This window comes from Zonotrichia albicollis, chromosome 23, assembly GCF_047830755.1.
Source record: "Zonotrichia albicollis isolate bZonAlb1 chromosome 23, bZonAlb1.hap1, whole genome shotgun sequence".
NCBI classification, from domain to species: domain Eukaryota; kingdom Metazoa; phylum Chordata; class Aves; order Passeriformes; family Passerellidae; genus Zonotrichia; species Zonotrichia albicollis.
The window spans coordinates 119,868-145,367 of record NC_133841.1 but is presented as its reverse complement, the minus strand read 5'-3'; the positions used below and the strand labels follow the sequence as shown (position 1 = coordinate 145,367).

At 60.6% G+C, this 25,500-nt stretch overlaps 1 protein-coding gene across 14 annotated transcripts in view; it reads right to left on the bottom strand.

Moving 5' to 3' along the window:
- SRCIN1 (SRC kinase signaling inhibitor 1) overlaps positions 1–21,635 on the bottom strand; it is a 59,576-nt gene extending 37,941 nt beyond the window's left edge. Inside the window, exons 1-2 of one of the 14 annotated variants that reach the window (XM_074557595.1) lie at positions 21,151–21,635; positions 15,900–15,962 (exon numbers count right to left, since the gene is read on the bottom strand). In XM_074557595.1, the coding sequence (XP_074413696.1) occupies positions 15,900–15,962; positions 21,151–21,172 (85 nt within the window). In that variant the 5' untranslated portion in view covers positions 21,173–21,635. Of the gene's footprint in view, positions 1–1,654; positions 2,003–6,382; positions 6,585–6,763; positions 7,150–15,899; positions 15,963–21,109 lie in introns of those variants that run through there. The other 13 variants (XM_074557597.1, XM_074557590.1, XM_074557587.1 and 10 more) reach the window with 13 other exon arrangements.
- Between the last annotated feature and the right edge of the window lie 3,865 nt (positions 21,636–25,500).

The window sequence follows — 25,500 nt, the reverse complement described above, 5'->3', positions numbered from 1 at the left end:
CGGAGCTGGAATGTGGCAAGAGCTGAAGATTCCGTCCCTCCCTCCCTCTGCTGGGTCCCCCTGGCACTGGGGAGGTCACGGTGGCACCAGGGAGGTCATGGTGGCACCGGGGAGGTCATGGTGGCACCAGGGAGGACAAGATGGCACCAGGGAGGTCGCAGTGGCACTGAGGAGGTCACGGTGGCAGTGGGCAGGTGACAGTGGCACTGAGGAGGTCATGGTGACACCAGGGAGGTGACGACGGTACCTCCACCACACCAAACACCCCAAACTCCCCTGGGGGAAGCCCGAGGGGACCCTGATGGCCGAGGGGACGCGGGCAGGGCATCGCCCCGGGCTCCCAGCGGCTGCCCAGTTCCAGCCCTGCTGGGCACTGGAAGCAGCTCGTCCTGATCCCCCCAGGACCCCCAGGAGCTCCCTGCCCCTCTCCCCGCTCCCGTCACAGCCCCACAACGCTCGGTCCTGACCGGGAAATGCAAATCCAAACTGGAAAACTCCTCCCCTGCCTCGGCCGCTCTCCCCAGCACCGGCTCCGCTACCCCAGAGCAGAAATTTGGGCAGGAGCTGCACCCAGCACCCGACACCCAGCCCAGCCACAGCCTGGGAGCCCTTGGAAAGCTCTGGAGCACCCTCGGGAGCAGCCAGGAGCCTGCTCGGGGTGGGGGATCGGACCCGGGGCCGGCCCCGCTGTGCTCCAAGCGCACCAAAACCATCCCTGGGGAACCCCGGGTCCTGAGAGTCGCAGAACTCCCGGATTCCTCCCGCCCCACGGGAATTCTGTGGCCGGGGATGGGGATGAAGGCAAACCCAGCCAGCCGCAGCTGCAGCAGAAGGAGCTGCAGCTCCTCTCCCTCGCGGAGCCGGAGGGAGCAGCAGGGACGGGGATTTTTGGGGTGACAGAGGGGGTTTGTTCCCCTCCACCACCTCCCGGTCCCTGCTCCAGCCCCGCTGCTGCAGCGCCGGGTTGAGGCCGCGTTCGCAGCTCCTTCCCGGCCCCTCCCGCCCCGCAATCAGCATGCAGCTCCCCGCTCCCCAATTACACGCTCCGGGAGCGGAACGCGCCAGCCCCGCTCGCCCGCTCCGAGGGATGATCTGAACAGGAGCACGGAGGAGCGGAACAGCGAGGATGAGGCCGCCCCCACCCCGCAACATAGCAAAGGTTCTGATCCGTGAGCCCAGCCTGGGCGAGGGGACGAAAAGTCGCCACAGCCACGTGCGCTGTGTGGCATCGTGTCAGCGCTCCAGAGATGCCACCAGAGATCCCATCCAGAGGGGATGCCACCCGCAGCGGGCAGGGATGGTCCCGCAAGGAAACTGCCTGGGGGGCTCGTTTGGGGAAATGAACCTGAAAACCCTCAGGGCCAGGCTGAAGGAACAGCTGTTAATCCTTCCCTCCTGGGGGCAATTCCACCTCAAATCCCCCACAAAGTTTTTCCCCTCCTCCTGCAGCAGTTCAGGAATGCAGCAGTCCCCACACGGGCGCAGCAGATCCCTGGAAAGTGCTTCCCGAGGCTGCTTCCAAGTAGGTCACTGGGGTGGCAGAGCCTGTCCGGCGCCTGCCCGCGCTGCCCAGCCCAGCCCAGCCCAGCCCAGCCCAGCCCATGGGGACACCCCGCTGGCCGTGTCCCCGTACCGGCACCGTCCCCTCGCTTACCCGACGCCGCAGCGCGGCTCCCACGACGGCCGGGCAGCGGCTCCGGGGGCACGGAGGGGCCAGCGCTCCGCTCGGCCGGGGCTGCGGGCGGCTCCTTGGCCGGGCGCAGGGCTCCCACCACGGCCAGGATGCCGCGGTAGATCCTGGCCAGCCCCTCTCCGAGCAGAGGGAGGTTGAGGGAACGCGGTTCTCTTTGCCGATTCATCCACCCATCGTCCCCACCTGCCAGCAGAGGTGTCACCCGTGCCGGGGCCGGAGCCCCGGGCTGCTAGCAGGGCACGGCCATCGCGTCCTTCCCGGGAAAACAACGAGACCGGAGCGACCGGTTTGGGTGGAAATCTTCAGGAACGGCGTTGGCGGGAGCTGCTGAGCGACAGGGCAGGGAAAGGCCCCCAGAAAGCGGAGCGGCTGCGGGATCCGGCTGGGATCCCCCCTTTAGCAGCGGCTCGGCGGGGTTTTATCATCCGGAGGAACGTCTCAAACCCAGTTTATTACTGCAGTCCCATAAATCTTCATGAGGCGGCGAAACCTCACGCGGGTCGCGGCGAGCGATCAGCGGAGCGTGCAAAATCGCCCGAGAAAGCGCTCGCACAAAAAGGGGAGAGGGGAGGGGACGCGGGGAGTGCATTTGGGGAGAGAGGCAGCCGGGAGGGCGGCCGCCCCTCGGAGCGATGCGGCTCCCCCGCGCCCGGCCATTAGTGCGGCCGGAAGAGCGGGATGCTCCCGCTTCCTCCCGGAGGCTGCACTGCCGCACTGCCCGGCGCCCAGCGAGCCTGCCCGGCTCCCGGAGCCCTGCCCGGTGCTAACCCCTTCCGTGCCGCGCTGCCGGCGGTGGGAGGAGGCGTGGGGAGAGCGGGGGGAGCTCCTGCGCCGCGCGGTTTAACTCGTGTGGTGCTGCAGAGCCGGCCCTGGAGATGCACGCACCGACAGAGTCGGGCCTTTGGGAAATCAGGGAATTATGGAGTGGTTTGAGGTGGGAAAACCAGCCAGATCCCAGCCCTACCATGGGCAGGGAGATTCCACCAGGCCAGGTGACTCAGAGTCACCGTCCAAGCCTTGCTGTCCCTGTCTCTGGCTCGGCCACCGTGGTGTCCACTCACTTTGGGATGGTCAAGCGCCTTCCAGGACCCCTCCTCGCACCCAAAAAAGTGCTAGGAGCTGCCCAGATGCTCAAGTTCTCCTAGCAAACCCATTCCCAGGAGCAGGAACAAGGCAGGTGTCACTGGGGGACACCGGTGTCCCCTCTCCTGCCACCGCCATGTCCCTGATAGGGCCAACCCTGGCTAGGTCTGGCCACTTAAAGGCAATTCCCAGGGAGTTCCAGCCTTGGAGCGGGGCGGACCCAGCGTCCATCCCAGGACGGGAATATGGGAGTGAGGGGACTGCAGGGTGTCCTGTCTCTCTCACAGCGACACAGGAGCCAAAGCTGGCGGCGACCGGGATGAAAATCCCCCACCCTCCCGTCCCTGCCGAGCTCATGGAGCAGCCTCCAAATCCCCTGGGAAGAGCCAGTGACGCCAAGGCCACCCGCAAGGGACCGTGAGCACCCAGCAGGGGACAAACCTCCCGTGATATCCCCCGGCATGCGGGAATTGTTCTCCCGGGATGCAGGAATTGTTCTCCCGTCTCATTCCCCCTTCCCAAGGATCCCTGCCGGGGCTCAGCGGGCTCCCCGCAGCGCCTTTCACTCCCAAATTCTACTGGAATGGCGGAACATTAAACACCCCCTCGCTCTGCAAACACAGAGTTCCACTGGGAACTTCCGAGACGGGACCCCACCGATCCCGCATGGCTTTGGGCAGGGGCACTGTGCCCGCTCACGGTGCCAGTCCGGATTCTCCGTGTGAAATCCTGGGATCGTGCCCGTTCCCAGCCCCAGGCGTCGCCTGCATCCCGCAAATTCCCACCCCGGAGCTGCGGCGGGACACAGAGCTGGGCCCGAGACTGCAGCTCCTCGGAGCTCAGCTGGCATCGCCCCGTGGCGCTGCCCTGCCAGGCGGATAGATCCTGCATGTCACTTGTCAGAACCCGGAGAGAAGGGAGAAATCCCATCTGGCCGGCCCTGGAAAAAGCAGCCGCCACTTTTTCCCACCTCGCCGGGTGTGATCGCGCCCACGCGCCCACATGGAGACGGGAGACGAGTTCACCTCCCAAAATCCCGGGGATCCAGTGCCAAGGGAAGGGCCGGCATACCTGGATGCTCCATTGGAGCTATGCAGCAAGGAGCAAGTCAAGGGAAAATGAGGGGCAGAGGGTGGTGGGAAGGGCAAATTCCAGCTGCGAGAGTTGGGAGAATCTTCCCAGTGCCCTCAGAAAGGCAAGGAAAGATGAGGGGCAGAGGGAAGGGCAAATTCCAGCTGGGAAAGCAGGGAAAAATCTTCCTGTTTCCCTTGGAAAGCCAAGGAAAGATAAGGGCAGAGGGAAGGAGAAAATCCAGCTGTAAGAGCCGGGAAAATCTTCCTGCTGCCCCTGGCTCCGTGTCCGGCCGCTGGCTGGAGACAGAGCCAGTGGCATTCCAGGCAGATGGAAAACATCCCTGCCCGGGGCAGAGCTGCGAGGAGGAAGAGGACGGAGCCCTGCGTGCCCTGGCAAGGGTGACATCCTCGGCTGGCAGGGCTGGGGATGTGCCAGCAGCTTGGGGACGTGGGATAAAAATAAAGGCGAGGCGAGGCTGGCCAGCTCCTGGCGGCTCCCACAGAAGGAGCTTTGTGGGCTCGTCCCCACCCCCGCGGCACAGCCGGGGCCTGGCAGCTGCCATGGGAATGGCCCGGGGGACCTCCCTTGGCACGGGGAAACTGAGGCACGGAAGGGAATGACACGAATCTGGCTGATGAGAGGGAAGGGGGTCAAAGCCGGGGTGGGAGCAGGGGAAAACACCATCGGAATTGAAAGGATCTTCCCAGGATTTTGGGTCCTGACAGGCTCCATGTGGGGCAGGCGAGGATGTGGGGCTGTGACTCAGCCGTGTCAGTTCTGCTGGGGAAGCAGAGCCAAGTCCCCCTGCCCCAGGCTGCTCCTGGGATGCTCCCAGGGATCCAGGGGCAGCCACAGCTGCTCAGGGAATTCCACCCCATCCCCTCCCTGCTCCATGACAGGAGGAATGGGAAGGAGCAGCAGAAGGGACTGTGACCCTCCAGCCTGGCCTGTGGCCACCAGCAGCTGCCAGGGCAAAGGCCAGAGCTGGGCACGGAGCCTTTGGCATCCCAAGTCTCTCTCCATGAGGGATGAATCCTCACAGGGAAGCCAGGAGGCGAGGGGCCCAAGCCAAGCCCAGGGCATTTCCCACCCTTTGCTCACAAGGCTGGATCTCCAGAGGGCTCAACCCCACCAGGAAGCACTTGGGGAGGGGATTTTTCCTGGCTCAGAGGCTTTGGGACCACGGCAATCCCACAGCCAGCTCCATCCTTGGCACAGGAGACCCAACTCGCCCAAATCTTGGCTCTGCCACCCCCAGGATGGGCTCGGAGCCCACCCTGGAGCTCAGCAGCTCCATCCACAGCACCGAGCCGCGATCCCGCACCCTCCAGGCAGGATTTGGGTGACACTGCCCCCTTGGGTGACTCCTGCTGGCAGCTGGGCACTGCCAGGCGTGGGAAAGGCCGGGTGGGTGTCCCGGGGAGGCCGGGAATGCTCCCGGCAGGGGTGTGGAGAGCAGCCCCTATTTTTGGGCGCACAGGTAGCACGTTAGTGCTTGGTCACCGCATGCCGTGCCAGCCCGGTTAGTCACAGCTCGTTAAAAATCAGAAAAGCTGAGAAAAAAATATCTCAGAGCCTCGGCTGAGGCCTCCGAGAGGCAGCAAAACGTGCTCAGGGATGGAAAACACGGGGTGAAATCCTACAAGGATTCGCTGTCAGCCCGAGCGGCCACGGGACTGGGACGCTGCGGGGACATGTGACACATCCCCCTGGCCGCAGGGCACGGCGACACCGAGCCGGTCCCTCGCAGGGTGGTGGCACAGCCCGCCTCGAGACGCTGCGGGTGACACGAGGACAAGGCCGGCGAGCCGTGCCACCCCTCGGCCCGCTGAGCGCACCCTGCTGTCCCCTCCTGCCCCACCGGGCACATCGGGGGCGCAGCCGCGTCCCTCCCGCCCGCCGCCTCCCACCAGCGGCAGCCAGAGCTGGCCAGGCAGCGGGGTTTAGTCAAGCAAAAGGAGGGCAGCAGCAGCTGCCTGCAGCCCTGCGCCTCCTCCTCCTCCTCCTCCTCCTCCTCCTTCTCCTTCTCCTTCTCCTTCTCCTTCTCCTTCTCCTTCTCCTTCTCCTTCTCCTTCTCCTTCTCCTTCTCCTTCTCCTTTTCTCCTTCTCCCTTCAGAGCCGGGCACGGCACAGCCCACGCCATCTGTGCCCACCTGTGAGGGGCTGGGACCACCCCCAGGCCACCCCAGAGCCCACCTGTGAGGGGCTGGGATCCTCAGGCCACCCAGAGCCCACCTGTGAGGGGCTGTCACTTGTCCCCAGGCTGGGCCTTCTGTCCCTTCCTGGGGCAGGACCCATCTGCGAGGGGCTGGGGCCACCATCCATCTGTTCCCCGGGCAGTGTCCACCTGTGAGGGGCCGGGACATTGCCCAGGCCACTCCAGAGCCCCCTCTGAGGGTGTGGGACCACCCCAGGCCACTCCAGAGCCCCCTGTGAGGGTCTAGGACCACCCCACCCACCCCATCCATCACTCCCAGGGCACAGCTCATCCCTGGATCCTGCGGACCCCGCGCTCCCCCCATGCCCACGTACCCCCGGTCCATACCCACGAGCAGCGCTGGCAGCCGGTAGTCCCCGGGCTCGCTGGCTCTGCCCGGCTCCCGCAGCCTGGCCGCGGCTCGGGGGGAGGCTCCAGGGGGCTGCTTTGCCCAGCGGGGCAGCATCGCGGGGGCAGCGGCAGGCGGCTCGGCTCGGAGCGCGGCTCGCCGATCTGCGCGACAAACACACGCAGCTCATCGCATCTGCTTAACCCGGGCCGGGCACGGGCTCCATGAGCATTTTTGGCATTTAAAGCCGCGCTCCGGGCCCGGCAGGGTCGGCCCCGAGCAGCCGGATCGGGCGGCGCTGGCTGCCGGTGCGAATTAAAGGCGGGGTGGGCTCGTTACCGAGCGAGGGGAGGGTGGTGGCACCGACCTGATCGCGCAGCTCTGACCTCGCGGGCGTGCGGCGGCTGTCACCTCGCATCCAGCGCCGCCACCGTCACCTCAAACCCAGCGCCGCCACCGCCAGCTCACACCCAGCGCCGAGTCCTCCGCGCCGGGGAGCGGAGCCGCAGCGAGGCCGCGCTGCTCCCGAGCGCTCCCCGCTCCGGTCCCCGCGCTACCGAGGGGCTCCCAGAGCCACCTCCGCGGCCGGCGTTCCCCGCTCCCGCTGCTCCGCCAGCTCCCATCGCTTCCCCTCACATCCTGGCCCTGCCCTGGCAACTTTCCCCCTGCTTTTGTCCCTCCGCTCGCTCCGCTGGGCGCGGACGGTTATCGCTCTGTTTTCTAACGCTCCGGAGCTCCCTGCGGGTCCCCCCGGGATTTTTTTTCTCCCCCTCCTTCCCCTGGAAATGTCAGCGTGCCCCCTCAAACGCATCACATGGGCCGGGCAGTGCCAGCAGCCGGGCAGGGCCATCAGCGCCCGGATTGTCGCGCTGTCCTCCCCCTGTCCCCGCCGGTGACACTCGCGGGGCTCTGCCCGAGCTGCCACCACCGCCAGGAGCCAGTCCCGAGGGTCCCGCGAGCCAGGGTGTCCCTGATGGCACCGAGCTGCCCACCCCTGGGCGCAGACACCCTGAAATGTCCCCGCTGCCAGCCCGTGCCTGATGCTCCGGGGAGCTCGGGAAAGGAATTCCAGCATTTTTACAGGTTTGTCCCCAGCGGTTTTCTGGGTTTGTCCCCAGTGATTTTCCAGGTTTGTCCTCAGGACATAGCGCTGGTCACTGCGGGCAGAGTCAGGCCACAACCTCCACGGACAGAACTGACCATTCCCAAAATTCCCAGGGTGAGTGGATGATCCCGAAGGCAGGAGGAGCAGTGAACACCTGAGGGACACAGCCTGCTCCTCCCGCTCCTCCCAAACCCATAAAACCATCCCTGTCCCCACATTTTGGGCACATTTCACACTGTGCCACCCCCAGGGTTCCGGGGAGATGCTGCCCCAGCCAAAGGGACCCCAAACCCAACCTGAGCCCACCCTATAGGGCTGTGACCACCACCCCCCCAGGGTTCTTTCAATCCAAATGCTGATGCCACAGGATTAAAAGTCTTGGAATTTGGGATCAATAGCTGGAAAAGCCCTCCAAGCATTCCCCAGGGCTGATGTGTCACCGTGTGCCCAGGTGCCACCTGCACATGACCTTTAACCCCTTGCAGGGACGGTGACTCCACACCTCCCTGGGCAGCTCAGGTGGCTCCAGGTGGAAAGAGCTGGGAATTCAGGAATGCTCACACCGCCTTGGATTTTCCCGATTTTTGACACAGGTGAAACTGAGGCACGGACGGGGCAGGCCCAGGAGCCCTCCCCATTCCCAGCTCAGGGCAAGAAGGGACAAACTCCAGAGCCCTGAGCTCCTCCTGGAGCCCCTCCAGGCTCCGCAGCAGCCGCAGCCGTGAGTCACAGCTGGCACAGGCAGCGCTCACGACACCAGGAACCTTCCCAAAAAATTCCTTCTCCTCGCAGCTGAGGGCTCTGGGCCGGTTCCCGCACCCCACACGCACCGCGGGGGATTTTCCCCCTCCTCTCCCTCACTTTGGGGCCGAGGGAATCATTCCCCTGTTAATATCCAATATCATCCACTTGAGGTTGATTCCTGCCTGGAGGAGAGGCGGGCATTGCTCACAAAAAAAAAAAAAAAAAAAAAAAAAGAAGGGGAAAAAAGGTTGGATGCACAAATGGCGAGGAGAGGTGACCAAGGACTCGTAGCAGGGACAGAGACAGGGCCGGGACGTTTCTCAGGACCCGCAGCTCCAGGGAAGGCGCTCCCTGTCCCTGGAGAAACTCGGGAACAGCGGAGATTTTAACGGGAAAATGCTGGTAGACAAACGCGACGAGGATTAATTGTCCTTCCCGCTGATCCCTGAAAACCCGGCTGGGAGGATGCGGTGACCTTTTAATTGTGATGGCGCTGCTGATGGGGGTTAATGAGCTGCCACCTCGCTGTCACCTACTTGTCCCCGCGGTCCCCCATTTCACAAGGATGGGAGATGCCACGCTCCAATCAAAATAAGATTACAAAACAAGACTGCAATTCATTTCCTCTTATTTACACATAGACAGAAATATAAAAATTGTAAAATAATGCATTATACAAATGCCAAGGGATGGAGGAAAGACCCAGGGGCAGCTTCAGCACCCAGGTTTATCCCGGGATAAATCCCAGCCAGCATCACCCGTGCCTGGCACTGCTGTGCCAACACAGGGACAGTCCCCAGCAGTGTCCAGCTGTCCCCAGGGGAAGTGCCACCATTCCCTGCACCTTGAAACCCCCTGGAAAGGAGGGAAAGGCCTGGATTTAAGTCCAAACCCCCGTTTTCCCCCCACTTTGGGCTCTCCCAAGGCGGTGACTTCCCTGCGGCACAACCCTGAGCTGGCAGAGTGGTGACAAAGGTGTCACCCACTGCTGGTGATACCGCTGGAGCAGCAGCGTGACCAGGAGGCAATTCCCAGGAAAAAGCTGCTAAAAGCAGCTCCAACACATCGGGGTGAGACATCCGCATTCACACCTGAGCTCCAGGACACGATTTCGCTCTCAGCAGCTCCTGGGGAGCCGCTGGATGCTCCATTCATTGCATTCCCACTCCATTCCCGCTCCGTTCCCGCTCCCGGCCCATCCCTCGGAGAATCCCGGAGCTCCTCACCATGCCCTAAGTTTTAGCTTTTATATTTTTCAGATTCTGAGCTGCTTTTCTCAGTAGGACAGTCACAGACCAGAGCTGGGATGGGAACAGTGGGACAGTCACGGATCAGGGCTGGGGTGGGAACAGTGGGACAGTCACGGATCAGGAATGCAGGCCCCCTCCCAGAGCTGGCACAGACAGAGGGGCTTTGTGCCCTCTCCCAGTCTATAGAGCAATATTCACACAGGCGGTGCCCTCACAGTGGCACAGAGGGGCCTTTGTGTCACCAGCACGGCCACCAGAGATGGGGACAAACAGAGCCCTGGAGGGGGAGGATCGGGGATGGCACAGAGGGACAGAGGGGTTACCCAGGAAGTCAGGGACACTGGGAGGCCAACAAAGCTCGGCCGTGGCTGGATCAGCCTGTGCCCAGCATGGCTTAGGGCAGGCTGGGGGTGCCAGGTGGGATGGATGTTCCCATTGCCTTGGGCAGTGCCAGGTAGGGATGGATGTGCCCCATTCCCTTGAGCAGTGCTGGGTGGGGGTGGATGTGCCAATTCCCTTGGGCAGTGCCAGGTGGGGGTGGATGTGCCCGTTTTTGGACGGTGTTTCCAGGCAGGAATGGCTGTGCCCATTCCCTCTGGGATGGCAGTGCCAGGTGTGGATGGATGTGTCCCTTTCACGGGTACCGGTTCCAAGTGAGGAGGGATTTGTCCATTCCCTTGGGCGGTGGCATGTAAGACCCTGGTCAGGAAGCACTTCCCCAAATCTCTAAATCCCCAAATCCCCAAATTCCCACTCCTCGCACCACAACCCAAATCCCTGAGCTGTGCCCCCAGGCAGGGGCGGCAGCGCTGGAGGCCGCAGCGACAGCAGCACAGGCAGGACACCCCAGACCCAACCCCAACCCTCGGGGGCTCTCGAATGAGCAAAAACCCCTCTCCAGGCCGACAGAAAAACCTTTTCCACTCAGAAAGGAGGCTGTGAGTGCCGGTGAGGTATCGGATCGGGAGGAAACCGAGTTAAGCAGTGAAAAAACCCTTAAAGACCTCTTGGCACGGCGCAGCTCCGAGCCTTTCACAGCTGAAGGGCCCGGAAATGCGGCTCTTGATCAAACCCAGCCAAGTGACGGCTGCAGAGTTCTCAAATCACACCAAAAACTCCTCAAAGCCCGAGCAGAAGCAGCCGGAGGTGTGGCGGGGATGGCTCAGCCTGCTCGGATCCGCGGGCAACATCTGCCGAGCCTGGCATCGCCCTCGGCGCTGGCAGCGCCCGGCGCAGCTCCCAGGCGGGAGCTGCCAAGCGGTGCCAGGTGGAGCCGAGGGAATTTTGGCACCCGCAGGTCCCCTCCAGCCTCCCACGGGCCTCTCGTCCCAAGCTGTTCCTGCGGCACCCTCTGGATCAGCCCGTGGATTTGTGGATTTGGGGTTTTGCTCCCCAGCTGGTGGCAGAACCCAGCCCCTCCTGGAGAAGCGAGAATTCGTTCCCCGGAGCCGAGCGGAGCCTGGCACGGCCTCCCGGGGCTGCAGCAACACCTCCGGGGCCCGGCTGGCGCCCTGCGCCCGGCGCCCACCGCCTGCACCCGGCGCCCTGGCACGGCCCCAAGCCCCGCTGCTCCAGAACCTCTTCCCCGTTTCCTTTGCTCACTTCGCTCGGAGCGGCCGCAGGATCGGGAGATGTGCCCGCCTCTGCCTTAAAATATCCCAAAATCCACCCGTGGGAAGGGAAGGGACAAGCGCCAGGAGCGGCCGCGGCAGCGCTGGGAGCCGGGTACGGGCCAGGAGAGACCAGATTTGGGGAGAGAGCAGAGGGAAAAGCCTCAGCAAGGGGTTTGGGGGCACAAATCCTCTCCTCACGGAGCTTTGGAGTCGTTGGAAGGATCCCAGGAGGGTTTGGGATGGAGGGAACCCTAAGGTTCTCCTCCTGCCATGGTTGGGGACATCTCCCACCATCACAGGCTGCTCCAGCCTGGCCTTGGACACTCCCAGGGATGAGGCAGCCTCAGATTTTCTCCCCTTTCCGTGCAGGAAGATCCCAAAATGTCACAGGAGAGGTGTCAAAGCTCCTGGCTGTGGCACTGCCAGGCTGTCCCTGCTCCCAGGGGACAATCTGCAGGATGGGATAAATCCAGGGTCACTCTGGGACCATCCCGCTCCACGGATGCTGCTGGAGAGCCAAACCTCACCTGCCTTGGAAACTTCAATTTATTCCTTCTGGATTTAACCATTTCCAAAGCCCCAACACACCTGGAAAAGCCTTGGCGTCGCTGGAGGTTTGGAAATGGTTAAGTCCAGAAGGAATAAATTGAAGTTTCCAAGGCAGGTGAGGTTTGGCTCTCCAGCTCCATCCCCTGGGGACGCCCCAGCAGCTCTCACCTCACCTGGGGACCTCTGCCCTTCCTCCCAAGGCAGCCCCGGGATTTCAATCGCGTCCGGAGCTGCTGCCGGTGCCAAAATCCGCCATTAAATCAGCATTTTCCGACCTCTCCGTTTATATCCCCGCGCTCTTTACCCGTTTGGAAGCGGCAGGAGGGAGCGGTTTAAAGGCATCCGAGAGCAATTCTTAAATTAACGATTTGCAAATGGCTTAATTGAGGTCCTGGTCTGGCTCTCTGCAGCGGAGAGGTTCTGAATCATTGCTATTTGTTGGGTTTTATTGTGAATTTCAGACCCTGGGCTCCGATAAAAGCTTTAAAACCTCGCCTAGGGCTGGGAGTTGCGGCTTAAACTGGGCCGGGAGTTGTGGTTTAAACTGGACACGGGCAGGTGGGGGTGAGGAAACGAGAATTGGGGGAAAAATAGGAGAGGGAAGAAGGAAATGAGGGAGTTGGGGGATGCTCACAGCACTCCTGGGGAATTTCTGTGGCTTTGTGTAAAGATTTTGCACTGATAAAAATAAAATTTGGGGTGTTTGGAGGGAGGGGAGGCTCAGCCCTGTGGTTTGGGATGAGGGATCCCTGCTGAGAGTGGGGATTTGGGGTTTTAGGGATGAAACAGGAGTTTGGACAGGGCTTGGAGCGGCTGGGATGGTGGAAGGCTGCCCTGTCCATGGCAGGGGTGGGAATGTGTGGGCTTGGGGGTCCCTTCCAGCCCAAACCCTTCTGGGATTGAAGAACTTTACAGAGCCAGGGATCACAGATGGAGAAAGGGACTCGGGAGGGGATTTTGGGTGGGGAGGGGCGGGGATGGAATTCCCAGAGGAGCTGTGGGTGCTCCTGGATCCCTGGGAGTGTCCAAGGCCAGGCTGGACATTGCGGCTTGGAGCACCTGGGATGGTGGGAGATGGCCGTGCCTGGTGGGATTGAAGGTCCTCCCAGCCTAAACTGTTCCCTGATCCCACAAAGACCCCATAAAGATCCCAGAAAGAGCCCATAAAGATTTCATTCCCCACCAACAGATCCCGGGTACGGGGCTGAGCCTTTTGGTTTTGCACCTTTCCCAAAATTCATCTCCCGGCAGGGCAGGAGAGGTGGAGGCACCTGGAGGGGATGGAAAGGACAGGGAAATGCTGGAAGGAACTGGAAAGAGGCACCAGGAGGGGCTGGAGAGCATCGGAAGGGATGGAAGAGATTGGGAAGGGATGGAAGGAACCGGGAAGTGATGGAAGGAACCGGAGGGGTTGGATGGAACCAGGAACAGCTGGAAGGCTCTGAGAAGGGCTGGAAGGCTCCGGGAGAGGATGGAAAGCACCATGAAGGGTTGGAAGGCTCCATGAACGGCTGGAAGGCTCTGGGAAGGGCTGGAAAGCACCAGGAAGCTTCCAGGAATGGCTGGAAGGCTCTGAGAAGGCTGAAAGGCTCCGGGAGAGGATGGAAGGAACTGGGAACGGCTGGAAGGCTCCAGTAAGGGCTGGAAGCCCTCTCAGGCAACCAAGGCCGCTCCTGTCTGCTCCAACTCCTCTGCCGGCGGGGGCTCTAATTGCGGCACATCAGACGGTAATTATAGGTGCAGTAATTATAGGTACAGCTCTGACGACGCTGCAGCCGTCAGGCGGCTCTGGCAGGAGCAGCCGCGGGGAGCCGGGGCCGCATCCTCTCCCCCCGCTCCCGGCTCTATTTTGGGGAGCTCTCGGCGCTGCCCCGGCCCCCGGACACCTGCTCATCCCCCAGGGCGAGCGCCGGCCCCAGCCCACTCTCCCTGATGGAAAAGCAGCTCCAGGCCACGGATCCCAGGGAATTTCCACCGGGAATTGCTTCCACCGGGGGATTTTTACCGGGAAATTAATTTCACTGCACCCCGAGTTTCTCCTGGGGTGGATCACCTGTGGATGCACCCCGGAATTCCCAGGGGGAAGCGTCTGGAGCTTCTGCAGCGAGGGTGGCCAGGTGGCAACCGGGGCCAGGGGCCAGGAGCCAGCGAGGGAACGGGAAGCTCAGACAGCTCCAGGGAGGAGGAGGAGGAGGGTGAGGAGGATGGGGAGAAGGAGGAGGAAGAGGAGAATGAGGATAAGGAGGATGAGGATGTGAGGATAAGGAGGAGGATGAGGAGAATGCACAGGATGAGGAGGATGAGAATGAGGAGGATGAGGAGAAGGAGGATGAGAACAGGGTGGATGAGGATGAGAAGGATGAGGAGGATGAAGATGCCACTGGTTGCGCTCCAATTTTACAAGGAGGGGAGGAAAAAGCCCCTGGGGAAGGAGCAATAATTGGATAATTGTAATTAAAAGGCAAACGGTGGCGGGAAGTGGGGACCGGGGGATTTCCCTGTCCCACTGGGAGGAGGACAAACTTCCTCTGTCCCACGAGTTTGGGAACAACCCTTCCTTGTCCCACCGGGTTGGAGACACCCCTTCTGTGTCCCACTGGGATGGTTACAAACTTCCTCTGTCCCACGGGGTTGGGGACAATATTTTACTTTCTCCCAGTGGGATGGGGACAAACCTTCCCCTGTCCCAGGATGGTGGGGACAATCCCTTCCCCTGTCCCACAGGGTTGGGAACAATTCCTTCCCCTGTCCCACTGGGATGGGGACAACCTGTCTCTATGGGGTGGGGACACTTTCCCCTGTCCCACGGGTCCCTTCCCCTGTCCCCTGCTCTGGGACACCTGTGGCCTCCACCCCTTCCCCTGGGAAGCTATGAGCATTCCCACCATTCCCACAGAGAATTCCCGGCTCATCCCACGCCAGCCTCCTCCTGTCACCTTCAGCAGGACTTTGGTGACAAAACCCGGGGACTTTTGGGGACAAAAGCCACCTCCACCCCCTCCCTGGCTGCTCCACGGTTTTTCCGGGCTGGATGAAAGTGGCGCCGGTTTCCTCCAGGTGTTCGCAACCCTTGGGAAGGGTCAGGAGGTGCTTTAGGGCCGGGAGACAAAATTCATTAATGTCCCCATTAGTGGTGGCCTCGCTGGCGCTGTCACCTCCGCCAGGACGCGGCGGCGCTTTCATCCCCCCAGACAGAGGCGGAAAAGCAGACGGGAGGCAGGGAAAATGTTCCAAAGGGTCGGGAAAATGTGTTTTTTTTCCATAATTCTCGCTCCTGATCCCACATCAACATCCTTCGGGATGTCACCCTGGTGCTCGTGACTCAGGAGGTGTCACCAAGGGTTTGTGGGCCCTGGTTCAGGACTGGTGGGGAAAGATGGGTCGGGAGGGGCCTTCCTGTTTGGAAAAGATTCCCCAAATCCCACAGATCCTACAAATTCTCTGCTGTGCTTCCTTGTGCTGCTGTGCTTCCTCCAGGAGCTGCCTGAGCCATTCAACCACTGGATCCCTTAGGATTGCACTGAATCCCAAAAACCCATCTCCACTGAATCCCAAAGAATCACCACTGAGTCCCAAAAAAGTCACCACTGAATCCCAAAGACCCATCATCACTCAATCCCCCAAAAATCATGATTGAATCCCCCAAAACACTACAGTTGAGTCCCAAACAAGCAGCATCACTGAATTCCAAAATAAATCACTGTTGAATCCCAAAAATGTAGCCAGTGAATCCAAAAAGTCATCACCATTGAATTCCAAAAAACCATCACCACTGAATCCCAAAAACAATCCCAAAAATAATAAAAAAGCAGAGCACCAAGGATCCTTTTAGGATCACCAGGACCCCTCCAGGAACACCAGGAATCCTTTTAGCAACACCCAAAATCTCTCCAGGATCACCAGGGATCCTTCCAGGAGCACCAAGGATCCTCCAGGACCATAAAACTCCACAAATCCATCCTGTCCTCCATCAAAAGTTTGGGAAGCGACGCCTCGACCACGGATATCAACCAAAATCCAGGCAGGAACCTCCTAAAAACATCCCAAAATCTGGGCACGACATTCTAAAACATCCCAAAAATGAGTGGGACCCTTTAAAACGTCCCAAAATTGGGGCTCTGGGTGCTACCCTCACCCACCACGGGCCCGGCTGCTGGGAGAGGGGCAGGGAAACAGTGAAAATCATGGAATTGTGGGAAATCCAGGGAAAAGGGGAGGACGCTGTCGGCCCCCGGTACTGACCTGGAGACTTTAAACAAAGGGAACACAGTCCTGGCTTCTTCCCGCCCGCAATTCCATGGAGCCCTGGGTAGGGACAGTAAAGGAGGAGATTCATGAATTTGGGAAATTCCAGCTGGGAATTTTTTATTATTGTTGTTTTTTTTTTTTTTTTTTTTTTTTTTTTTTTTTTTTTTTTTTCCCCCGGGAATTCAGATGGAGGGAAAGAAAGAAATTAATCAGAGCAAGCGAAACACAGAGAAAAAATCCGAAATAAAAGAGTGGTGGCAAAGGGGTGACAAGGACAGGGCGAGAGGGGACACACACTCCACAAAAATCCCTTTTTCTGCCAGGAATAGGGTGGGAAAGGGATCCACTACCTTTCCTACACCCCAAAACCCCCCCAGAGGATGAAAAACCTGGCCAAGCCCTTTTATCCCCATTTCCCCTGGATTTTTGGGGCATTTTCACCCCCAAAAAGAGATTTTGGAGGCTCCTGGCGATGGATGTGAAAACTGGGAAGGAATTTCACAGCCACTGTGAGTATCATCTCCGAGGCATGAGAAAAGCAGGGAAACAAAAAACCAATAAAAACCATGGAATGTGAGTGGAAAATCCTTCGGAAATTCACTTCATTCCTTTGTTTTGATAATTGAGGAGGGGATGAATTATTTATGCTGCGTTTTGCAACCTGCCAGGAAAATCTGCGGGAATCTCCTTCCTCTCCCTAGTGACACCTGAAAGGTGAAAATTTGGGAATTTTAGGGGGAAAAGAGAAAGGAGGAGCCAAAAATGGCTCCTTCGGTTTTCCAGGGAGAGTGGAGCTCTCCAATCCTCTCCTGGGGATTTTGGGGGGAAGGCCGGGGGTGCTCCCAGCTTGAGTTCCCAGCTGGGATCATGAATTCCCAGCTGGAACCATGAATTCCCAGCTGGCATAATGAATTCCCAACTGGGATAGTGAATTCCCAGCTGGCATAATGAATTCCCAGCTGGAATAATGAATTCCCAACTGGGATCGTGAATTCCCTGCTGGAACCATGAATTCCCAACTGGGATCATGAATTTCCAGCTGGAATAATGAATTCCTGACTAGAATAATGAATTCCCAGCTGGAATTCCAAAGCCTGGGAATTCCCAAGCTTTGATCTTGGCCTCACCTGCATGACCTCAGGGCTGGGACCTGCCCTGGGAACACCCAGGTTTCCCAAAGTTTGGATGGAAGAGAGTTAAAAGCTGGGAAAATCTCCCAATTTTCACTCTCCTGAGTTATTTCTCCTGGGATGGGGCAGCCAAAAATTCCCTCAAATTCCAGGAATGTGACCCTATGGGGAATCCATCCTGCCCCAAGCTCCCCATGAGCGCCAATTTCTGGGATTCTGCAGAGAATTTTACGGGATTCGGCGGGGGGGGGGGAGGAGCCCGGAGCCCACCTGAGACCCTCGGGGGTGGGGACGGAGCTGTGTCACCTGCGGGGACGGGGATGGATTTGGGAGATTCCGGGGGAAGGAGCGGGGCTTGGCAGGGGGGGAGGAGGAAGAGGAGGAGAAGGCAGGGAAGGCTCCATGGCGGTGTCCTTGAGAGTCCTTTGGAGGCTCTCTTCTCGGGAAGGGCTGAAAATCCCCGAGCGCTCCTGGATTTGATGGCGGGGACCGCGGGGAGGGACGGAGGGAGGGAGGGACGGAGTAGGAGCGGGGGAAGGAGGGGACAGCGCCACACCCTGACAGGACCTGGGGACAGCGACACACCCGAACAGGACCAGTTTGCAGCGGGAATTCAGCTCCCATATTTCCCTGTTTGGGGCTGGGATTCAGCTCCCACATTTCCCAGCTTTTCGCTGTTCCCTGATCACTGAGCTCCTCCTCTGCCTCCGCAATCAGAACATTTCAGCAGTGAGAGAACAACACAAACAACCCCGAAGTGTTTTTGTCCCACTCCTTTCCCTTCCCTTCCTTTTCCTCCCACCCTCTCCATCATCTGCTGGAGATGAATCTCAAAAAAAAAAAATCTTTAAAAAATTGAGAAAAAACCCAAACCCCATCATTTGCATGGATTCTGAAAGTGGAAAGCGAGCGGGGGGAGGGATAAAATAAAAATAAAATAAAACCAGCTGACAGCAAAGTTTCATTGTCCCCGAGCTGTGATCGGGGAGGGCTCAGCCTGAAGAGCCCTCGAGTCCTGCAGCACCTGCAGCTGGCACGGGGAGGGAGGGGAAGGAGGGGAAGGGAGGGGTCTCAGAGCGCTGAGAATCCTCCCGGGGATGGATTTGGGATGTCGCCAAAGCCTGGGGGAATGGGGTGCTGGCTCGGGGGGTCAGAGCCCCGATTTGGGGGTTTGGAATGGGACAGTCCCACAGTCTGGGGAAGCGGCTTCAGCTCTTCACCCTGGGGAGCTCGAGTTTTGTAGGATCATGGAATATCATGGGATTATGGAATTTCATGGGGTCATGGAATGATTAGCGCTGCAAGGACCTGGAGGATCCTCTCATCCCAGCCCTGTGGGATCCTCTCATCCCAACTGTGGCCATTCCCTCTCCTCCTGTCCCTTGGGATCACAGCCCAGCCCCTCTGGCTGTCCCCTCCTGTCAGGGACCTCAGAAGGTCCCTCCTGATCCCCCTTTTCTCCAAGATGAACATTCCCTCTCCCTCAGGAGCTCCTGCCCCTTCCCAGGATCACTCCCATATCCTGTCACAGGGACATGGACAGGGACTGTGCCACCCTGGCCCTGTCCCCTCCCCGCCAGCCCCTGCCATGGGGTGAGGCTGCCACGTGTCGCCGCTGTCCCCAGGGCGCGCGGGATCGATGGCCACAATCGATGGCTCTAATTAAACCCTGGCCTGATGGCTCTGCCCAGCCGAGGTGGCCCCTGGGGACCGCGGGTGACACTCCGGAGCCAAGGGCACCCCGCTGCCATGGGAAGGGTGGGAATATGGGAATTTTGGGGAAATTTGGGGAATTTGGGGGGAATCTTGGAGAGGGGAAGGGAAGGGAAGGGAAGGGAAGGGAAGGGAAGGGAAGGGAAGGGAAGGGAAGGGAAGGGAAGGGAAGGGAAGGGAAGGGAAGGGAAGGGAAGGGAAGGGAAGGGAAGGGAAGGGAAGGGAAGGGAAGGGAAGGGAAGGGAAGGGAAGGGAAGGGAAGGGAAGGGAAGGGAAGGGAAGGGAAGGGAAGGGAAGGGAAGGGAAGGGAAGGGAAGGGAAGGGAAGGGAAGGGAAGGGAAGGGAAGGGAAGGGAAGGGAAGGGAAGGGACAACGTGAGGGGACAGAAGTGTCACCCTCACCAGTGTGTCCAGCCAGATTGGATGGGGCCCAGGTTCAACCCCAGCCCAGCAGGGACGTGCCTTTATTCCCCTTTTCCTAAAGGCAAAGCCGCATTTTGGGGGGAAATCAGCAGTTTTCCTAAATGAGGGAGCAGAGCTGAGCCTGTCACCGACACCCAAACCCCACCAGTGAACCACAGCTCCCAGTCAGTGCCAGTCCCCAGCCAGGGCTGTCCCCACCCTGTCCTTTCTCAGGAGGGGCACCAGCATCCCCAGACTGTGACCAGGACGTTCCATAAAACCCAACATTTCCAAAAAAAGAGGGCGGGCATCCGTCCCTGCCCATCCCACCCTGCTGGGAGGGGACAAAGCCCGCAGCTCCTTCTGCACAAAGCCACCAAAACCCTCTGTGACCGCCCCGCCACGGCCGGGGGTTCCTGAATGACCCCCCGAGGGGGTCCCAGTCCCGCTCAGCAGCTCCCAGTGGGGAGGGGGCTCCTGCCGGGGGCACCGAGCCCTTCCCAGGGGCTGCCGAGCATTGCCGGGGGCAGCCTGGTGGGAGATAATTAACGCGTTGGAAATGAATTCCTCATTAAAACCCGGCAGCAGCCGCCGCTGGGGCTGGAACAGCCCCGGGGCTGCGCTGCCCTGAACGTCGGGTGGGTTTGGGGGGGACAGGAGGGGCCTTAAAGGGCCCCCCCGCCCATTTTGCCAGCACTGGGAAATCCGTGGGGGGTCCAGAGGGGCTGGGGAGCACCTGAACCCCAAAGATGGGGACTGGGAAGCACCTGAACCCTCGGGATGGTGCCTGCACCCCCAAAAGGGGTGGCTGGGGAGCACCTGCACCCCAAAGATGGAGAAGACGTGGGGGCACCTGCACCCCCAGAACGCGGGCTTGGGGCTTTGGGGTTCTCAGGGTCCGGCTTTGGGATCCCTGGGAAGGGCTGAACGCCCCTCCCGGTGCGGGACCCCTCCCCTGAGCTGTGACCCCCGTGTCACCCCTGGGGGCGCCGGGAAGGGGCGCAGCTCCCGAGGGCCCCACCGACCGTTCCGGCCGCGCTCCCAGCTCCCAGCCCAACTTCCCGGGGAGTTGGGTGCCCGCCGGGGGGGTGCCAGGCTGGGTGGGCACGGCTGCATCGCCGCTCCCCAGCCCTGGTGCCACGGTGAGAACAAAGAGAGCGGAGGGAGCTCGGAGCTGCCCGCGGCCAGGGCAGACAAAGGGTCCCCCGCCCGTGTCGCTGCCACCTCGCGGGGCTGGCGCGGGGCAGGGCGGCACCCGGACCCCGCGAAGGCTCCGCCAGCTCAGGGCTGGCCACCTCCGGAGTTATTTTAAGTTTCCCTCCACGTCTCCTCCCCCCACTCCCCACTCCAGCCCGGGATGCGCCGGATTTATTTATTTATACATATTTTTTTAATTTTTTTTTCCCCGTGCTGTGAGGATGCTGAAAATGTCGCCCCGGGGGCCACCCGGTGGCTCGCACTGGTCTTTGTGTCTCGGCAAAGGCAGCGAGGAGGAAAAGCGAACGCAGCAGGTGAGGGAGAGCCCGCGGCTCCCTCCGCGCCCAGCTGGGAACAAATCCCGAGCCCGGCCTCTCCCAGCGCGGCTCGGCCACCAAAACATCCCGGTTAAACCCCGGCCAGGGCGGCTGGAGCGGCCATCGGCGAAAACCCGCCCCCTCCGAGCACCCCCAGAGCCCGCAGCGCTCCCCATCTCCGGTGGGGCAACATCGCCCCCAAAACGCGGCCCCGCCGCCGGCACCGACCCCACACCCGCGGCCCCGCTGTCCCCAGAGGGGCAGGGGGGTCACCGCGTTCCGGCGCTTGTCACACGCCCCTCCGGAGCGCCACAGCTGGGCGGCCACCAAAACTCCGGCAGCATCGTGTGGCCCCCTCACCCCACCCCGGGCATCACCGAGAAAAGCAGGGCTGGGGAGAAGGGAGGAAAGGGAGGCAAAAAAACCACACAAATAAAAAAAAATACCTGCTACTTAAGAATGGATGCACATAGTGAGAGTGACATGCCTTGAGAGGGTGTATTCCCCATTGCTGCTCCCCGAGGCTGCTGCTGCGCTTTTGGGGTTTTTGGGGCGGCTTTTCCTCTATTTTTATTTTTCCTCCTCTCCTTTCCTGCGGGGAGAAGGGGCTTCAGGCCCGGCCGGGCTCGGCAGGAGCGGCGGCGGCGGCGGCGGCGGGGAGTGGGCGCGGGGAGCGCGCCGGGAGCGCGCCCGGCTGCGCGTGGGAGAGCGCGCGGCCCCGCGAGGTACAAAAGGGAGCGAACGAACGAACGAACGAGCGGCACAAACACATTAGCTCATGATGGATCCGCGCGGGGAGGGGGGCACTGCTGCCCCCGGCCCCGCGCTGCCTCTAAAAGGCCTCTCTCTCCCTCTTAAAAGGTTTTTTTTCCTGGTGTTGCTGGTTTGGCTTTTTTTCCCTTTCTCCGCTGATTTGCCGGCAGCGCTGACACACGCGCGTCGCTGTCGCTGTCGCCGGGTGACAGCGGGGACCCGCGGGAGCGCGCGCGGGGAGGGAGAGAGGGAGGAGCCGTCCCCTGAGGTTTGGGGTCGTCAGGGGGGTGAGGGGGGGAAGGGGATGTTGTTGGTGGGGTGGGGACAGAGCTCGGGCATGTCCCCTGAGGTGGCACAGGCTGAGGGATGGATTTCTGGGGAAAAAGAGGGAGGATTTGTGGTGCGAGCGCACCTGGGCAAGTGGGAGGGGCAGCGCTCGGCTGGCGCGGGGACAGGGACAGGGCTGGGCCGGCTGCCCGCGGGCCCTGGCAACGGTGGCACCGGGGACAGCGGGTGCCAGCTGGAACAGCGGTGACCGAGAGCCGTGGGGACACCCTGAGGGAGGCTCGGGCTCTGCCTGGCGGCGCCCACCACCGTGGGGACACACCCAGTGTCACCCAGTGTCACCCAGTGTCACCCACCACCGTGGGGACAGAGCTCAGCCCTTGATGTCACCACGGTGGGGACACAGCCATGGAGGGCCCGGCCCTTGATTCCACCGTGGTGGGGACACAGTGACAGGGGCTCATCCTCTGCCTGGCCGTGCCTCGGGGACACACCCAGTGCCACCCACCCAGTGGGGACTCAACCCTGGGGGCTCAGGGGGCTCAGGGGGTGTAGAGGGGGGCTCAGAAGGGCTCAGAGAGGAGTCGGGAGGGTGGAGCGGGGTCAGGGCAGGGTCAGGAGTCCCCCCCGGAGCCCCCCCGCCCCCATGGCTGCATTAACGGCAGAGCCGCCCCCAGGGCTCCATTATGGGATCGTGCAGGAACCGAGGCCTTTTCCGGCCCAGCGCGTCCCCATGGAGCCACAGCCCGCCGGGGGGGACACGGGGGACATGGGGGGGGGGGGGTGTGGATCTGGCACGGGGACAGCACCTGCCGCAAAGTGTCCCCCTGTCCCTGCCCTGGGATGGGCACAGGCGGCTCCTCCTGTGGTCCTGGGTGACCCCACAACTTCCCAGTACTCCCCATCATCTCCCAGTGCCCTTGTCTTGGTGTGGAGATGAAGTTCCACCCCGCACCTTAGAAACCCCTCATCATTTGGGAGGCCCCAAATCCTGCTCTCCTGGAGGTGCCACTAGGGAATTTGGGGCCTCCAGGTGCCAGGGGCCATCCCCCATCTTATGAGGCCATCCCATGGACCCATCCCACATTCCACATCCCACACCCCATGGGTGCATCCCAAATCCCATGGATCCATCCCACATCCCACACCCCATTGGTGTATCCCAAATCCCATGGATCCATCCCACAACCCATGCCCCATCCCTGGGGTGCATCCCCCTCCCAGGCTTTGGGCTGTCCCGGGGCTGATCCCAGATCTCTCCCTGGGTCCAGTGGGATTCCATCCTTGTGGAGGCAGCACTGTCCCAGAATCCCAAAACCAGGGGCACCAAACGCTGCCAAGGAGCAGATTTGGGGGGTTTTTTTGGGGTGCACACAGGGCAGGGAAGTGCCACTCCAACAGCACTGGGACATTCCCAGTGCCACCAGTGCCACTGAGAGCCATCCACTGGGATTCCCGGGAATTCAGGGCTGCAGTCCTGTCCATCCCACCCCAAACCCACAACCAGGAGAGGATTTCTTCTCTCCAGGCTCAGCCCTCCTCTCCCTCCTCACCCTCCCTCTCCCGGGAGGAGTTTCCCGAGCCAATCCCTATCCTCTCCCGAGCTGTTCTCGCTGGGATTTTTGCCGCAGCTCCTCACGGATCCCTCCCACCGCCATCTGTCCCTCGGCAGAGGCTCCGTGTCCCCGCCGGCCCGGCCCCGCGCCCCCGCTCCCGTTTTTACCGCTCCCAGTCACGCTCCGGCCCTCGCAGCCCATCCTGGGAATTCGCCTTTTCCAATCCCAAACCCACCTGGAATCCTGCAGGAATATTGGGAATATTCCCTTCCCAATCCCCTAAATCTGTGGGGTCACCCCCCAGCCCTGCTCCTCTGGGGTCCTGTCTGTGATGCTGGATTGAGAATGAGCCTTTTCCATCCTCATATTCCCAAAATTCCTCATGTTCCTCAGTCATATCTCCAAAATTCCTCCTATTCCTTGCTCGTATTCCCAAAATCCACCTGGAATCTTGGAAAAAATCCACTTGGAATCCCGGGAAAAGCCCGGACATTTCCCTCACAATCCCCTAAATTTGTGGTGTCACCACCCAACCCCGCTCCTGGGAATCTCTGGGGTGCTGTGGTGGTGGCAGTGCCCCGGTGGTGGCAGTGCCCTGATGATGGCAGTGCCCTGGTGGTGACAATGCCCTGATAGTGACAGTACCCTGGTGGTGGCAGTGCTCTGCTAGTGACAGCGCTATGATGGTGTCAGTGCCTTGCTGGTGGCAATGCCCTGCTGGTGACAGCACCCCCGCGGTGGCAGCCCTCCGTAGTGTCCCCTCCCTGTCCCCTCCCTGTCCCCGCTGCTTCCCTGTGGGCATCAGGAAGAGGGAAAATCTCCATGGCAACCAGGGACAGCAGGGACAGGGACCGGGAACCGGAGCCGCAGCTTTGGGTCCCCTGAGCTGGGCGTTGCCATCCCTTGGGGGGATAGCCTTGGCCTCGAATTCCCAAATTTCCTGGAAAACGGGGAATTTTTTATGAATTTTCACCCCCCGAGGAGGAGGAGGATGGGATGGGAGTGGTCCCAGGTTTCCAGGTCACATTCCTGGGCTGGGATAAGGGGGAGGAATTATCCTTCAGCAGCCAAAATCCGGGTTTTTCATCCAAAAATGTGGTGTGGGCAAGGAACTGTTGGAGCACTATGGAGGAGGAAGAGGATGGACAGGAAAGGGGGGGAAAAGGGGAAAAGGAAAGGGGCGGAAAAGGGGTCGGGAGGGTCAAATGTCCCTTTCCACCCTGGATGTGTCACCTCTCTGTGCTCCCTGTTACACTTTGATGCCTAAATCCCCACAGAATTCCATTATTTCCCTCTGCTCCATGGGGTTTTGGCCACTCCAGGGGTGGCCCACAGAGTCTGAGAATGAATGGGGACAGATCCTGACCATAAATGGAGACAGAGTTGGCCCTAAATGGGGACAAATTCTGTCCCTAAATGGGGACAAATCCTGGCCATTAATGGGGACAGAGCCGGGAAGGGACTCCAGCTGCTTCCCAAGGCTTTGGGATTCCTCCCGGACGCCCTAAGAGGATTTTCCCGGGGGAAGGAGAAGCTTTGGGGGGGTGACCGAGATTTCCATGATCCCACATAAAATCCTGCGCTGACCCCAAACTGGGGCTGGCCATGCTGGGTTCGATCCCTCCTTTCCTCTCCTTCCCAGGATTCCCTCAGGAACAGGCGGGAATTGTGGGATCTTCCATGCAACAGATCCCCCCAAAACCCCTGAAATGGCCTCAGGATATTTTGGGAAAGGCCAAAAGGTTGGAAAGTGCACCTGGATGGTGTCATGGGACACCCCTGTGACAGCAGGGACAGTGACAAGGACACGGCAGGGACATGGGAATGGCTTAAATTCATTGGTCACCCCCAGCCCCAAGGGGTTGGGGAGCAAAATTCCTGGGAGATTCCAGGGGCTTCTCCAGAGGCTCAGGAGGAAGAGTTTTATGGGAATTTATTGGGAATTGTATGGGAATAAAATTTCCCTGCAGTGGAAATTGTTGGTGCATGAAGAGGGAGGAAGAGAATGGGCAGGAAAGGGGTCAGGATGGTTAAATGTCCCTTTCCACACCGGATTTGTCACATTTTTGTGCTCCGTGACACTTTGATCCCTAAATCCCCCCAGAATTCCATGATTTCCTGGGCACGGCTCCATGGGACAGGGACAGGGACAGGGACGGGGACAGGGACGGGGATGGGGACGGGGACGGGGACAGGGATGGGACAGGGACAGGGACAGCTCCAGAATTGCTAGAGATTGGATC